The 16,578-nt window shown below is 40.9% G+C and overlaps 1 protein-coding gene across 1 annotated transcript in view; it reads right to left on the reverse strand.

The window, feature by feature from the left end:
- Window positions 1-3,124: 3,124 nt before the first annotated feature.
- Window positions 3,125-16,578, reverse strand: part of UBE2E2 (ubiquitin conjugating enzyme E2 E2) — a 343,824-nt gene continuing 330,370 nt past the window's right edge. Inside the window, exon 6 of the mRNA XM_073333493.1 lies at window positions 3,125-5,135. Within this exon, the coding sequence (XP_073189594.1) occupies window positions 5,038-5,135 (98 nt within the window). The 3' untranslated portion in view covers window positions 3,125-5,037. The remainder of the gene's footprint in view (window positions 5,136-16,578) is intronic.

The raw sequence follows: 16,578 nt of genomic DNA on the forward strand, positions 1-16,578 counted from the left end.
TTTGAAGGGCTGGTGCTGCTTCCTGTGGGGCAGGAGATGAGGGATCATTTGTGGGAAGAGGCACTTGAAGGGCAGGAGTTCGGCACTGAACAGCTCAGGAAGGTACCATTACATATTTTACTAACGTGCTGTGTAGTGCTGCCCGGGAGTTGGCTCCCTAGTGGACAGCCCTTTATTTTTGTTTCAGCTTTTTTATGACTGTAAGGTGACTTTTGCTATTTATTTCATCAATGTAGGTGAATTTAATATACCTATATTGGGATTCACAAATGTTAAAATTTCTACTGATGCTTTTGCTGTTTCCAGTCTCTCTCCACTAGTTTCCATCCTTTTTTAAAATTAGTAAATGCTTCATCGTCAACTACTATTGGACCTTTACTGCCTATTTTTTTTTGTATTGTTTGAAATTACTGCATCATATGAGGGCCACATTTCTAAGGCTCCTCTAAAACAAATGCCAGAGAATTCTGAATTACTCTTGTCCACTTTTTATTGACAGGAGTAATTTTAACAACCTCTGCAGACTACTGACATATCGTATAAAAATGTCTCAGAGGAGGCCAATTACAGATTTAACCCCGATCCTGCAATGAAATGCGTGTAGGCAGACCCTTGCACTCATACCCAGCTCAAGCAACTTCCGTGAGGTTTTACGTGGGGATAAGCATCTGTCTTCATGCAGCTCATTGCAGGCTGAGGACCATGTTGCAGGGTTTTCTTTGCACCCATTAATATCATTCTGCTAAATAACAGCCATTGTTAAAAGTTATTTAACTTTGGAACTGCTACAGTCTAGAGAGCAAGTACATATTTAGACAATTTTAGGCAGTGTCATGGTGGTTTTGAATGACATACTGGGGAAGGGAGATATATTTCATTAAAAATATTAATGGAAGCCAAAAGTATCCTTTAAAATACGATCAGCATGGGTCTGATTTAATACAACAAAAGATCCTGCAAGTCCTTTGAAGACAAAACAATATGTCTGGGGCAGTGTACATGTTGCCTATGCTCACTTTCTGCTTTACAGTCATTTTACACTCATTTGCCAGGCTCCTGAAAAGAGAAACTATCTGTGCTTTTTCTATATTTTTAATGGTATATCTGTCATGAGGATGACACCTCTGGAATTGCTACTGTGTGGAGTGAAGGTTCCCAAGCTGTGCTCTATGGACCACTCAAGCTCCACAGTTCACTTGGCTGGTGAGATATGGAGAACTGGCTGGTCCCGTGGTGGCAGCTCTATTCCTTGTTTACATTGAGGAGAAACAGACCAGATGGAATGAGGAAGTGAAATGAAGAGCTAAAGTAGACAGTGTGACTAATTTATTTCAAAAAGAACAAAGTATTCGTCACACCAAAAACAGCAAAAGATACATAAATATTTTCCTAATATTGCTTTTCAATGTCAGTAATTACCATAGTTGTCATGGGGATGTTATGCAACTCCCAAGAGGAATGGGGGAGGTGGTCTGCAAAGCAATCTTTCTATTAAGATGCGGTACACATTGGAGTTAAGAGCTGAAGAACCAGCAGCAGAATGCCACTTGGTTGTAAGATTTCATAAATCCTGGCAAAATTTACCTGGTTTTAAGATACACTATAAATTTGAAATACACCAAAGATGCCAATAGGTTTTCTGAGATCTAGCTAAAGTGGGGGAGGTTTCTGGCTATACTTAAAAATCAAAATCAGATTAGTTCTTCCTGGTTTGGTATTTTGCTTTTGCTTGGCTGGGATCCTCCCCTCACCATGCTCTTTTCTTCTGGGATGAGGGAGGATGGTACTCTTCTACTCTGCCCACCTCTGTTGTCTTCAGGTGGTGGCTTGTTAGATGTCAGAGATTTCTTGATCCTATAGTGCACTCTAGCATCTGAAATCCAGAGAGCAATCAAGCAGCAGTAATAGAAGGGCAAGGAGGATTCCTTTGCAGGTCCCACTGCTGCAGAGTGGCAGGATTAGACAGACTGCCAGTTTCTCAGAAGATACATTTTGAGGGATTAGAGGAAGGGAGAAGGTACCTATCAACTGGACACCCCAATAAACAGAGATGAGAAGGAAAGAAGGTCACGTGGCTTTCCCCAGAGAAAGATCAGGGCTTGGACTGTAGGGAAAACGATTATTGCAGTAGCATGTAGGAGCCCCCTTAACCATGCTGGGCACTGTACAAATATAGAGAATCCTTTCCCCAAGGAGCTTATAATCTACCTATAAAACAAGAGAAAACAGATAGGAACATCAGACACACACAAGGTAACAAAAACTGTTCTGCATGAAAAATGGTGCTATAAGGCTGGCACCACTATTATGTAGGCATCATATCAGAGGACAGTTTTATAGAGACACCTGAAAGGAGAACAAGGTGGCCTTGAATATGTTTATGGGGAGCTCCTCCCATGCTTGAGAGGTAGCAGAGGAAAAAATAGTGAGTTTTGTTGACTCTGTAACAAAACTAACTTTGCTAGGTTCACATGGCTTCATACAAAACCTGCAGTTTGATTTTTTTGGGAGGTATGGATGAACCTGAACTACAAGCAAAATTTTGGAGAGATGAAGACACGTGCTGAAAGTCTTGCAAATTCTAACCAGTAGATTTTCACTCTGCCCCAATAAAGAGAATGCAGGATGCATAGATGACTGGAGACATTGCACGAGTGGATTAATATCCTTAGTGCAAAGTGCTACCTCCATAATTATTTCCTCTTAGCCATTTTTCTCCTGGGGCTTGACCGCAACCTTGTATTCTCCTGTCATCAGAATTCCAATGACATTAAAACGAAGACATAGCTGTTATATCCAGGACTTTACATTGACCTGCAATATTAGCAGCAGGTGAGGAGTGGCTAATGTAATTTTTTTTGTTTGTGAACTTTTTTCAGTTAACTTAAAAGAAAAAAAGAGTTGTGGAGAAAACAACCACAGATAACAAATATTTTCTAGACTAGCAAATCCAGCTAGTAACAGACTACTCCAGTAGACCAGTCTACTTCTCTTAAAATTAGGAAGCTTTTGCCTAATGTTATTCAAAACCACACTCATATTTATTTAAACAGATAAAATGCCAAACACACACAGTGGTGAATCTACAATGTTTCAAGGTCTCAGACATATATTACAAAATAGAACAGATTGAGATTATTTATTTAGACCTACCAGTAACCAAATTATCATAAAGGTATAAGTATATAAATATTTCCATGGCTCTGACAGATTAGATTTCTTTGACATGGTACAGTACATCTTGAGTATGCTTTGTAGTTCTCTAATAGATTTAAACTGTAAATGGATTTAGGGCATTTTTTTTAAAACATTAACAGAAGGTGGATGAATGTACAATAAATATTAAAGCAGGAAAGAAAACAATGCAGGCTTTTTAATTTAAAAAAGTGACATTCCAATTTAAAAATCTGATAATATACTTTCCACTACACACAAATACTTGTTAATATATAGTTTCATACTATTTATTAAACATATAATAGGTAGGTCATTTGATACAACCCACTTTTCTCCCCCCCCATCAACTGACCCCCATCCTGGTATATTGCTATGAGCTCTGAGACTACCAGACTCTCAGATAATATTAGTGTCTCATAAATGTAGATACTGAGCTCCAAAGACTTTAACAGTTGTTTCAGGGGAGAGAGAAAGCATGCTGCATGCAGCATCTGTAATGTTTAATTAAGGAGACAGGGATTTTCCAGGATGCCTTTGTAACAAAGAGCGTTTAGAATCAGCATCAGAGTATATATTTTCCAAATCACAACACCCACACATTTCCTTAGCTGAGTAGAAGTTTTCCTTCTATGGCTGCATACCTAAAATTAGCCTGAAGGTCAAATCTGAATAGAAATACCCTTGCCATGGGACGTGCTGGGAATTATTGGTGCAGTGGGCTCAATTTTGCCATTGAAAACCTTGATTTAATTTTTTTTAAAATAACAGTTGCTTTTATAATTACAAGAGCCTGGGGAAAGGAAAAATTAGCCCTGATGAACAAAATCGTCAGCCCACTATCTACTTTCATTGTGGGGCTATTTTTGTAACCAGCTGTTTTAACTATTACAAACAAGATGGATGTAGAAAAGAAGATATATAGGAGGTTTCAGGGTAGCTGGGCACCAGTAAGTAACAGGGTAGCTTTTTAAAATATATTTTTAAAAAAAGCTTATATTAAAGCTAGAGTTTATTGAGTTTATTATCAAATTCTACATGTTAAGAAACTTATTGTCAAGGAGAAATTTAAAGTTCAGGACTAAATATAATGGCTTAACTTGCAATGGTATTATGCAAGTTTAATTGCATGCAGAGCTATACCATTTACACTCTACAAAAAGCAAAAGCACTGTCTTACAAAAAGTGCATTTATCAGCCACAGTGTTTTATTGAGTGCTTTAATAATACAAGTGTACATCAACTGATCCACAGTCAAAAGTGGCAGGTCCCTAAGAAATTTACAAGCACTGTTTTTTTTTTTAAAGTAAATCAAAATACATATTATTTTGTTCAACCCAATAGCCTTTTGTGTGGGAAACAGAAGGCTAGTGATAAACACAGTCTTAGTAATGCACAGTGATTCTTGATTTTAAGCTTTTATACAAAACTTGTTCCCAGTAGCATGCACCCACCATTAAAGACTTCAGTACAAAAAAATAACCCTAAACACTACATTTAAGTAGAAACGAGATATAATTCTGAATTTGTTTGTTTTCCCAAAGACCACATGAAAAGAAAAAACCACACATCAATACAAAGCTTTGGGACAAAGCTCTATACTATTACAGATCCAACATTCTTTGCACGGATAACCAATATTCCCTGTCTACATTTGAGGGAAGCAACTTTCAAGTTAACAGAATGAAAAACCAAAACCAACAAACAAAGAACCAAATACAAATAAAAACAGAAAGGAAGGACAACCTTTTGTCACAAAATTGTTCAAAATTTAATAAAAAATAAGAACAAAGGGAAGGGAAGGGCTATTGATGCACTTAGTGAATGTGCTTGCACAGGTCCAGCATGTTCTATAGTAGATTCCTATGTAGCATATCTCTTGGTCCACTGTCTGGCCATTCTGTCATGCTCTGCTCTGTTAGTCATATACTGAGTGGCAATACTTCCAACCAGGGGGTCAGCTGAAAAGAAAACAAAACCATGAAATACTTGTCAGCCTTTGAAGGACTGTCTGCTACAGCTGGAGTCCAGTGCAATGTTGTTAAAACCAGCTCAATTAAGCTCTTATAAGCTTAATCTGAAGAACAAGGTGCTTTTATGTACGCTTTTCCATTTTAAAAGCAGATCTGCATATAGGGAGAAATAATCAAGAGGATGTGGGGTGTTTTTTAGCGGTGTGACTAAAATAAATTGCCACCGGACACGTGACTAAAACAGGGCCAATTTTTTAAAAGTATACTTCATAGCTCTTAAAATAAATGTTTCATTATTATTTCAAGACAGTTACATAGAATATTTCACAATGCAGATAATTCACATGACAAGAAGTTTATTTATGACCTCCAGCTCCTGCACATCTCTTCCCTTCCCCCCATCCATGCTGCAAATACCAAACAATTATGGTGAGCACCAATCCCATTATCACGTGGAACGGAGTGTATGGAAGAGTGTATGGATTTATTTTACCTTTAATATCATAAAACTAAGTTTAAGAATTAGAGCAATACACAGTTTCCATGGGAATTAGATAAACCCAAGAGTCTTGGTATTACTGGTTGGTTTATGTGGGCTTTTTGCACATCCAGGAACTCATCATGTGGCGAAAATAATGCATGATCTGGTCTTTCTATGGTACTTTCAAAAAGAAATACCCGAGAAGACCAGATCTCACATAATACTGACTCCATAAATGGCTCTTTGAAGCATTAAACAAACCAACCAGCCAACCAACCTCTGGGAGCGCAAAGGGAAATCCCACAACCAAGTCCATACATACTTCTCTAGGAACGACTGTACTTAACCAACATTTCTCCCTTTCAGGCAATAATATTTTGTCATTTTAAAACAGGTATAAATCTACTGACAGATTTTTTCTTTTCTGGGCTCGTATGTGTTCTTCCTGTTTCTGGTGGAGCAGTGAGTCTCTTTATTACACCTTCACACCTTACAGGCCCTACAGCATGGATACTATATTTCAGGCCCAGAAACAACACATATGACTCCTATTACAACCAGTTAATACTGCTTTTTAATTGGTTAGAGATGATGCTGTTTGGCAACGTGAGTCACATTGTTAGTGATCTGAGTAAAGTGCTTCCATAGAACTTCTAACCTCCATCACTCTGAGGACCAAAGGCCAGGTCTTTTGCATGGCAGAAGAATTCTAATTAGAGTTCAAGGTCAGAATAAGTTATTTTGGGTTAGCCAGATACAGTTAGATTGGGTTATTTCCAGTGTTTGTAAATCACCTAATGAAAAATATCTGTTGCACTGTGATTAGCGTTCTGAGGACTGGAGTCTTTGTTCCTAGATTCACTCTCTCCAAGCTAACAAAGAGAGACAACACTGTGAATGCTGCATAATCAGTCCCTTGGGTCCCACTCCTGCAAATACACACATGCTTAACTTTAATACCCTGAGTATTTCCATTGTGGAGCAAACGAGGGTAGAAAAGTTAAACGCGTGCATTAGTATTTGCGGGATCAGGGGCTAAAACAGAAAAGACATGATTTCACATGATAATGGCCTCTCTACTTGATCCAGGAGTGGCACTGGTCTGTTCCAACCATTCTTGCTAAAGATGAGTCACCATAACTTAAGGCCTGAGGGGGCCTTTCTGAAGACTCCAGAAGGAGAAAAAAACCCGCAAAAAACAAACAAACAAAAAAACGCATTATGGTAACAAGAAGGAAATTAAAACAAAAATAGCAACTGCATTAAAAACTACAACTTTGTAGACCCATTGACCCTGCTCCCATTGAAGTCTATAGCAACATCCTATTGATTTCAGTGGTGGGAGATCACACCCTTCATGTACATAATGAAACAACTTTGCAATGCTACGAAGTATGAATTGAATAAACTGCGCTTGGTATATGAAGTGTCTTCTTCAAATAAAGTAGACCTGTATTTTAATCATACCCCAAATACAGACATACTGTAAAATGAAATACAAATAACTATGTTAAAATAAATTGAGGATGGCACACATGCCAATAGTAGCAAGAAAATATGAGTTGAGTGTCTTAACTCTCACTGTTGTATAACATATTTATCCTTCACTGGGCCTGTCCTATCATCAGAAGTTATAACATTACTGTGAGAGGGTAGGCTGCCATGGAGGGCAGTAGAACCTAGTGGTTAGCCCATCCCATCACCTGGCCTCAGCGGTTAAGGGTTTGGAAGGGTCCTGATATAGAGACTTAAGGGTCCTGGTAACAGATGGTGATTCTTGCAGGGAGGGCCAGGCAAGGCTCCCCTCTCATCCCATCAACTGTGAAGGAGGTGTGAGAAGGGGACCGGTATAAATGCTGCATCCTCCCTCACACCAGACAGGCATTGACAGGAGAAGGCTAGTCTACTGAACTCCCCAGATTGGAAGACTAATTGGAGAGAGAGTGTTCAGGTGAAGGGAGCTGGCAAAAAGCCTTGCAGCTGGGAAAGAGGCCTGACACACAAACTCCAGCTCCAAAAAGAGGGTGGAGGGAGCACCTGCCTGAGGGAGGGGAAGATGACTAACCTAAGGCAAAGAGGTCTGAGACACAACCCCAATCCCTGAGAGAGAGCTGAGGGAGGAACCAGGAAATACTGTTTACTCTAAGGCAAGGGGCTTAGGATACAACCTCAATCCCAGGAAAAGGGCTGAGGGAGAACTCCTGTTTAAAGGAGAGAGATGCTGATTGTTTTAAGGATAGAGGTAGAGAAAGCTTATAGCAGTACAATTCAGCTGCTGTGGGGAAGACCTGAGACTGGCTCTTAGGAAATGCTTCTGTAGCTGGTCTCAGGAGAAGCTGTGAGGAACCACAAAGTCAAGATGGAGGCAACAGAGTCTGCAGATCTTGTGAAGATGCTGATGAGTGAGGTAAAGATACGAGCAGCCCAGGGAAAATGGTGGTGGGATTGGAGAAATGGCTCTTAGGTGCCTAAACAAAGTCCCTGGGCTAAAAACCAGAGGAGAGGGTGGGCCTGGGTTTCCCTACTGCTCCCCCAGACTAAGAGGGGAAGCCTGAGTGTTGAGAATAAAGGAATCCCAGAGTGGCAAGTGCCAGATGGAAATGGGCTTGAAGGTCTTTAGATTGTGTTCCCTTTTTAACTTCCAAAAAGGGGAATGCATTAAGCAGTGACCTAGCTGGGGAGGTAGACTACATACATTGACAGTCTATTTGTGGCACCAGAACAAATAAAGAGGTACTAGACTGACAGAACCCCTGCAACCCCACCCCTAGACACTAGAGGAGCCACTCTAGGAGAAGCATGACTACGGTTACACATACAGAGTTGGTGAAATTCTGCAAAGACTTACTCCCTGTGTAAAGGAGGCACTGCTGTACTGCCTGAATTGAAAACGTTGTATGCAGTGTAGTTGTAACTGTGTCAGTCCCAGGATATTAGAGAGACCAGGTGGGTGAGGTGATATCGTCTATTGACCCGATTTCTGCTGGTGAGAGATGAGCTTTCGAGCCACACAGCTCCTCTTCTTCTTTCCTAGACCTGAAGGGGAGCCCCGTGTGGCTTGAAAGCTTGTCTCTCTCACCAACAGAAGTTGGGCCACTAGAAGATATTACTTCTCCCACCTTGTTTCTTGAAAACATTGTGGCAGCTTTAATGCTCAGTCCTGCAAGGTGGTGATTCCTCTGTCCCTAATCCAGCAAAGCACTTAGACATGGGAGTAGTCTCACTCATTTCCCTCAGAGAACTTCATTGTCTTAAACTGCAGTTATTTTATCATCACTATTTTTAAAAGTTTAAATTCGTGTTTGTGTCTGTGATGACACCGTGTTAGTGATCTACTTCTGCCCTACAAATTGGTAAGGATTACATGATATATTGCCACATACCCTGTATTGTTTCCTTGTAGTCTCTTGTCTGTCTATATCCATCTCTTGCCTCTTGTCTTATACCTAGATTGTAAGGTCTTTGGGTAGGAACTTTGCTTTGTGTCTGTACAGCACCTAGCACAACATGGTCCTGATACGTGACCAGGACTTCTAGGGGCTATGGTAATACAGACTAATATAATGTGTCCAAGAGCTCTGAAGCGGGGTGGTCACCGCTCCTGCCTTGAAGGGCTTAAAATCAGCCCTGGGAGAGGGCTGAGGCTGCGAGAGGGCTGCTGCTTGGGAACGCAGCAAGCCTCAACTGATGGGGAAGGCAGCCACAGCTAGGGCCACGCCCCAATCAGGTTGTAGCTGGCCCTATAAAAGGCCAGTGAGACAGGTGTTTAAGACTCTCTAGCTTTTGAGAGGGAAGGATCTGGCTGCCTGGGAGTTGAGTAGGGACCTGAGGTAGGGCAGCGCTGGGGGAAAGGCAAGAGGGGCTGGGGATCTCCAGCCTGACAACCCCCCAGGCTGCAGGGCCTTGTGCGGGGCCTAAACCAGGTGCTGGGGCTGCAAAGGGGCAACCCGAGACTAGTCAGAGTCCTGCCCCCCTTGCCAATGATGAGAGGCCGTTACAGGCTGCAGTCGGCCCCAGTGACTGGGGCTAAATGATGACTGGCAGTAGGCACTGAAGCAAGGTGGGATTAGGGGGTACCCTGGGGAGGGGATACCCAGAGACTGAGGGGATGCTGCTGAGGCAGAACCCCCAGAGAAAGCGGCACCGGGGTCCAGAAGGGACACAGGGGCGGTGCCAGCCAGCAGGAGGCACTGTGGCAGTGAGTCTCACAATGTTACAAGCTCCCAGAGAACATAGTTACTGTGTCCCCCTCCACCTCCTTCCTTTTCCCCTTGGGGACTAATCCAGAGCCCATGGAAGTTAATGGAAAGACTTCTATTTACTTCAGTTTAGATCTGGTCCCTAGAGAGGGTAGCAGCGCTAGCTTTATGGGGCTCTTTTGCTTCCTGAGTGCAAGGACTTGATTGGTGCCTGGCCCTGAGCAGCAGGTACAAGAATAGGAGTAGGGAGGCAGTGGATGCAGCACTAGATTGAGGCTCATAAGATTTGGATTTTATTCCTGATTGCGTTTGGTCTGCTGTGACCTAGGGTAAGTCACTTCACCCATCTGTGCTACTGCGCTTCTGCCCCTGACTTTTGTCTGCTTTTTTAATTGAGATTGTAAACTGTTTAGGGCAGACCCAGGACGGTCTCTTACTATGTTTGTACAGTGCCTAGCACAATGGGACCCTAGTCTTGGCTGGGATGTCTAGGTAATACACTAATACAAATAGGGGGGGAAAATATTCCCTCTCCCTTCCTTGCACATCTCAGCAAATGCTGAGCACAATCTGGTTCTAAAATGGCATTATTCAGGCAAATTAAAGGATTAAAATATTTATCCCATGCTCCATAAAGGCCACACTTTCTTTTCACATCACTGTAAAAGGGATTCTTGTTTTCCGTATGTAAATGTCTGCATTTATTTCCAACAGTAGAAATTTGTTTATAAGAAACTTTGTTTAGTAGTGGTGTAATTCATTAGTTACACCACAGTTCATTTTAGAAATCAAGTGGGAGTGTGTCCAAACAATGAAAAATAGTGGATCAAAATGTAAAAGTAATGCACAGTTTTGGCATGATCAGGAGAACTTATGAAATACATTAAAAGGACAAACAGAATAAAGAACAAAATTAAACTACACTTCAAACACTAGAGAAGCTGATGAAAAGTCAGAATAAATAATAATTTAACAAAAAAAAAACAAAAAAAAAAACCACATAAAAGGCCAAGCCAAAATACAGGCCTTAAAAATAAACACATACAAATTATGAAGTGCAGCTCTGCTATAGTTAAGGTACAGAACAGCTTAATGTTTATAATTAAGGAGGGGCCTGATCCTGCAAACACATACACAGGTGGCCCTATCTCAAGGGACTACCAATGAGAACATGGTGACTCCTGTGCATAAGTATTTGCAGTATTGGGCCCTTACTGTTTATGAAAGTAAGTGTTGGTTTAAGACAGCATGTACAGTTACCCCAGATAGCACAGCTAATGCATAGTAATCCTGACCTGTAACATCCCTGCCAAGGCACTAATGAGACTCTTGAGCAGAGATTACCAACTGAGCTAAATTATGCAGTGGGTTTGTGATGAACATAAATATTTATTGCAGTGAAACCATATTATGCCTAACTCAGGATTTCACCAGCACAGTAGATGTTGGTGACTAGGACACATTATCAGTTTATAGAAGAAGCTGATGCAACTCCAGCAACTTCAGACTTTGGCCCCAGCAACCTGATAATTTATTATTGCATGAAGTCCACAACTCACAGATTTAAAAATCAATTGCCTGGTGTACTTAGCATGCTGAAGTAAACCTTATTGTACAATATCAGGACTGAAGTGGTTCCAAGGGAAGTCAGAGAAAAGAGACCAGCAGGTAAAGCATTATGTTCTATGGTACCAGACGGACTCCATGCAATAGTATTATCTTATGGTAAAAATAAACAGACCAATAGATCCTGCTGTTGCAAAACCAGTGGACTACAGCAGTCTTCTGCACCTCAGATAAGGCTGTGATCATGTAACACAATTTGTAATATATTGTTTTGGACTGTGGATACACAATATGCAAGATTTTGTAAAGACATTAAAGAAAACAATGTAACTGCAGCTGAATTAGTACAAGAGTGACTCAAAACCATGGTCGCAACAGAGTGGGGGCAGGGCAGCAGGCTCCCCCCTTGGCTATAGACCCTACCTAGTCGGGGAGGTCTGAGCCAATTCTGGTCTCTCTGGTGTGGGAGGAGAGGTCCTGGCCAGTCTCTATCTTACCTGCCTCCCTGCTTCCCAGAAATCTCAGGCTGCCGTCTCTGAAACCTGCCTCCTCTACCTCTTTCGCTTCCAGGCCTGTGCTACTTGGCAGTTAATCTGGGTGCCCTCCATCCCCCTCAGGAATATTTTGATTCTGCCCATGCTCAAAACACATGGTAAAGGATAAAATTTCATGATGTAGTTCATGATGGACAGTGGCAACCAATGTTTGAAGGAGTCTCTTAGTTCATTAGCAATAGACCTGTGGCTGACAGCTTTCTAAATGTGGGAAGAATTATGTAATTCTCATGTTGTACTGGAATTCATTTCACTGCACTTTAGTTTTATCTGCTGCGCATAGCTTAAAATGGCTTGATGGGCTGATCTACAATGACTTGCCACGTTTTTTTGCAGCGCACTTAACATGATTTCATAAGGACAAAAATGTTCCTCATGTCTGTAGTGAGGCCAATCAAATTTACAGTCCAATTCTAGTCTGAGTCCCTTTTCAAGGGAGTTTGTGTACTGAGGACTTGGATGAATCCAGGTTTGGTCATTACAAAATTTCAGCTTTGTTTATTAATAGTTATAATGCTTTATCATTCACAAGACAAACTATAATTCTTCCTTAAAACTACATTTCCCCCAAATAAATTAAATTTATTACTATGCTATATTTTAATCTTATTGTATTTTTGCAGCTAATTTCAAGTCAGCAAATAACAATTTCAGAGCAGAGCTCATCTCTTGGGCTTTTGAATGCTGTTTTAAGAGCACAGCAAACATACTCCAATGAAGTAAAAAAATGGAGATAGTGTATCTCCTCCATCAGCCGTGTGATGTGCAAGGAAATCTCAATTGCTAGTGTCAGAGTGGCTAGAGGAACACCAATTTAGACTTAATATGTTTGTTGTATATAAAATAATTTTTACAATACCTTAAATATTTCCAGTATATTTAAAATTTCAGTGGGGAAAAATATCTGATGCAGTGAGTTACTAGAGTATCAGAAAGGGGTTCCAGAAAGTTTACTGAGGCTAAATAACATAGCCCTGTAAAAAAACAACAACTCAGAATCCAATCAATTGAATAATAATTTTTAAATTATTATTTAGGATTGGGAAAAGCCAGTCCCTGTAGCTGAAGAGGCATGGCAGAATTTTAGGGGTTGGAACACTGCTGCTTACTGAAAGGTCTGATTCTGCCTCCTGAGCTATAAACTCTTCTGCTTCTTAAGATACAAGCTGAAATCCCACTCTATAGGATCTACAGACCTTCCAGTGCAGAAGAGTTACTGGCGGGGGAAGTAACACTTGACAAGTCTGTTTTAATTGTTCAGGTTGAGTGAAATGCAAAAAAAACTAAATACCTGTAGAAGGCATAAATAAAAGTAAATTAGTTTTTTAAATATTTGGACATTATGTATATGATTTGTAACTTAACAATTACCAACCTGTGGCCTATGGACCCTAGAGATCCACAGAATATTTGTTGGTGGCCTGTGGAGAAGTGAAGGGTCATATGGTCCTTACTGTTTTTCCAACTATCCCCTGTACTACTTCTGCATGTCTAAGCAACTGCTGTATTTGCCATAAGGATGTCTTGCAGTTGTGAACAGGAAGGGAGATAGTCTTAATGATCCTGGGTGGGAAAGATCCACAAGACAGTATCTCTTAAGATGTGGTCCATACTACGAAAAAGTTGGGGATCTTGATTTTAAACTCCTTTAGGCACAGTCAAGGTCCTAAGTAGGATGCGTACCCTGGAATAATTCTTCCTAGACAGTATACAGGTGACTATTGTGGCTAAAAATAACAGTAATTTATTTTGTTTAGTAATATTAATGCAAATACCTCTACAGGATGGTACATATTCCTATACTGATTTGCAGTAAAAGTCCAATTTTTCAAAGGTGGTTAGTGTGTGTGCTGTCAAACTCCAGCACTTATGCATGTTCATATTTACCTACCTTTGAAAAACTGCCCTCAAAAGTCTTACAACCCCCCTCTCCCCAGTGATTTCTTAAGGTTCAACATGATTAGAAGGAAACTGCAAATGTGAATCATTCACTGGAACACCAGTGCACTTAAGAGCAAATGAAGTAGATAATGCTGATAGTTTAACACACCAAAAATATATCTGTGTCCTTAAGCTTATTATTAAAAAAAAGTACATTGTGATGCTCAGTGTTACAATGCATAATCTGTAGGTGCCTAAAAAAAGAAATCACAGGAATTACAAAATGATTCACAAAGCTTGGGTTAGGTGCCTACACTCCCTATAAAATGATTGGGGGATACAGGTGCCTAAAAATGCAATCCACAAAAGATAGCATGCTGGACAGGGAGCCACCTATGCCAGCCACTAGGAGATACCATTGAGAGGAGGTAAGTCCCACCCCCTCTTACGGAGATAGGTCCTGAATCTGGGCTGCAGGGAGGCACCTATCTCTGCAGCAATCCCTTTCTGGGAGTCAGGCTGCCTCGCTTCACACAAAACAGCCTAGAGGGGGAGGAGGGGTCCACCTTAAACTTCTAGCCACATTCCACACAAAAGTGCTGGGAGAGAGAGAATGACACTGTAGCCGGGTGGTTAGGGCACCCACGAGGGAGACCCAAGGTCCAGTCCCCCTGCTCCAATGACTCTTTGAAGGTGTTGCCTTCTGGATAAATAATTAATAGGACAGACTGGGGGTAACCCACAGTGGAATCTCAGAGCTCAGTGGCAGGAGCATACTGCTGAGAAGTGGGAAACCACTGTTCAAATCCTTTCTCCCCCTCTAGGCAGAGGCGGGAACTGAACCTGTGTTTCCCAGATGAGCGTGCTAACTACTGGGCTAAAAGCAGGTACCTTCGTCGGGCTAGATTTTGAATGGGACCCAATCCGGTAGATGGCCTCCGAGTATGCCTACTGGATCAGGCCTGCATATGCGTGACATAGGTGCTTCTCTATCTTCCTCTGGGGCTCAGAGTGAGGCAGTAGTGCATGTACCCAGGGTCAGAAATGTAGGTGCCTAAGTAACTTTTACAGCAAAAATGTAGGCTGTCAGTAAGCTCCGGCACCCAAATGGCAGCCAAGGGGGAATTCTGCAGAACACAGTGGAGCCTAAAACTGGGACTTAGGTGCCTAAGTACCTTTGCAGATCTTGGACTTTGGGACTTTCTGCACTATACATGCCTTTGGACAACTTAACACTCTGGGAACAAGGGGTTAAGAGACAAAAAATGAATTGTTCTCTGATGGGAAATATCTTGCCTCAAGGTTTCCAGTGTGCACAACATCACCTGTTACAAACTTAAACTTCTAGAACCACAAGTCAAAGCTACCAGGTGTCTTGGAATGGACAGAGAGGTGTATTTGAAGTACATCACAGTATCCATCATTAAACAGACAGTAGCAGCATTTCCCAACCTTTGTGGGCAGACTGGACAGTCGATATGGATCTCTCCTCCTACTATTATTAATTATGGACATGTGAACAATTCCTTGGAGGTGGCACACTTAGCTATAGCACTAACCTTGTACCTTTGGAAATCTGTGCTACCCTTATAGGGTGCAAGTGAAAATGAGTAATGTAGCACTAAACTCCATTTTTGCTACAATAAGATTAGCCACACTGGTGGGCATCTGATCAATAGATGCTCAGGACTAGAACAGCAGAGTTGATGTAGGTCAGGATGAAGAGCAGTAGCAGAAGTGTGATGAAATTTATACATTGGTGCCTATGCTACAGGATGAAGTGTAATTAGTTTTTCATTTTCATAAGGTCTAAATCAGCTTACAAATAGATTAACTTCTTTATAAATACATCTATCCATCTACTGAACCTAACTCTTTGGAGAGTATAGAGCAGAGAGATACCTATATAAAATGAACTAGTATTTTTATAAGGGAAGTGGGATTTAGAACAAATAAATTATGCGGTAAAAATAAACAAATAGCTATTTCTGTACAAAAAACAGTAACACATTCTAGAGACTTGTTCAATGTTTACTAAAAGAGGATACACTAAGAACAATAACTTTTAAAATATAAATGTGACTATACAAGCACAGTACCAGGATAACTGAGAATATTTTTGAATATGACTGTATAGCAGTTGAAGCAGCAAAGACAATGTGAAGAACCTACTGTAAATTATACTGGTGTAAAACCAGAGTAATTCCCTTGAAGTCAATGGAGTTATTCTAGATTTACAGTTGAAGAAGCTCCTTCCTGTCTGAAAAGAGGGTGGGGAAAATTAACCTGTCAGATTAGCCTGGCCAAATTTAGATTCTTGTTGCAACAGCATGGTAATATATTTAGGCATCAATGCTTTGTTAGACTATCAATTGTGCTTGATGTGGTTGCCTTAGAGCATACATATCTCATTAGGTGGAACCAACCGGAGGCTGGCTACCATTGTTGACATGGATTTGATAAAGTGGCAATAATATGACCTTCAAAGGACATCACCTCAGAATAATAATGAAAAATAAGTAAGTTAGCAACTTTTATCCTTAGAGTACTAAGTGAAGGATATATCAGAAGCTGGAGTTGGAAGACTGTATGAAAAATGAGTAATAGACAGACACCTGTCAAGAACTTTGCCTGTGAGAAACTTGCGTTTGTAAAACTCAAACAGCTCAAGAAGAGTTTATCATCAGAGAGATAATCTGGTGGTTAGGGTACTAGCTGGAGACAAGGGTTCAATTCCTTGCTCTGCCAGA

The sequence above is a fragment of the Lepidochelys kempii genome, chromosome 2, assembly GCF_965140265.1.
Source record: "Lepidochelys kempii isolate rLepKem1 chromosome 2, rLepKem1.hap2, whole genome shotgun sequence".
Lineage (NCBI taxonomy): Eukaryota > Metazoa > Chordata > Testudines > Cheloniidae > Lepidochelys > Lepidochelys kempii.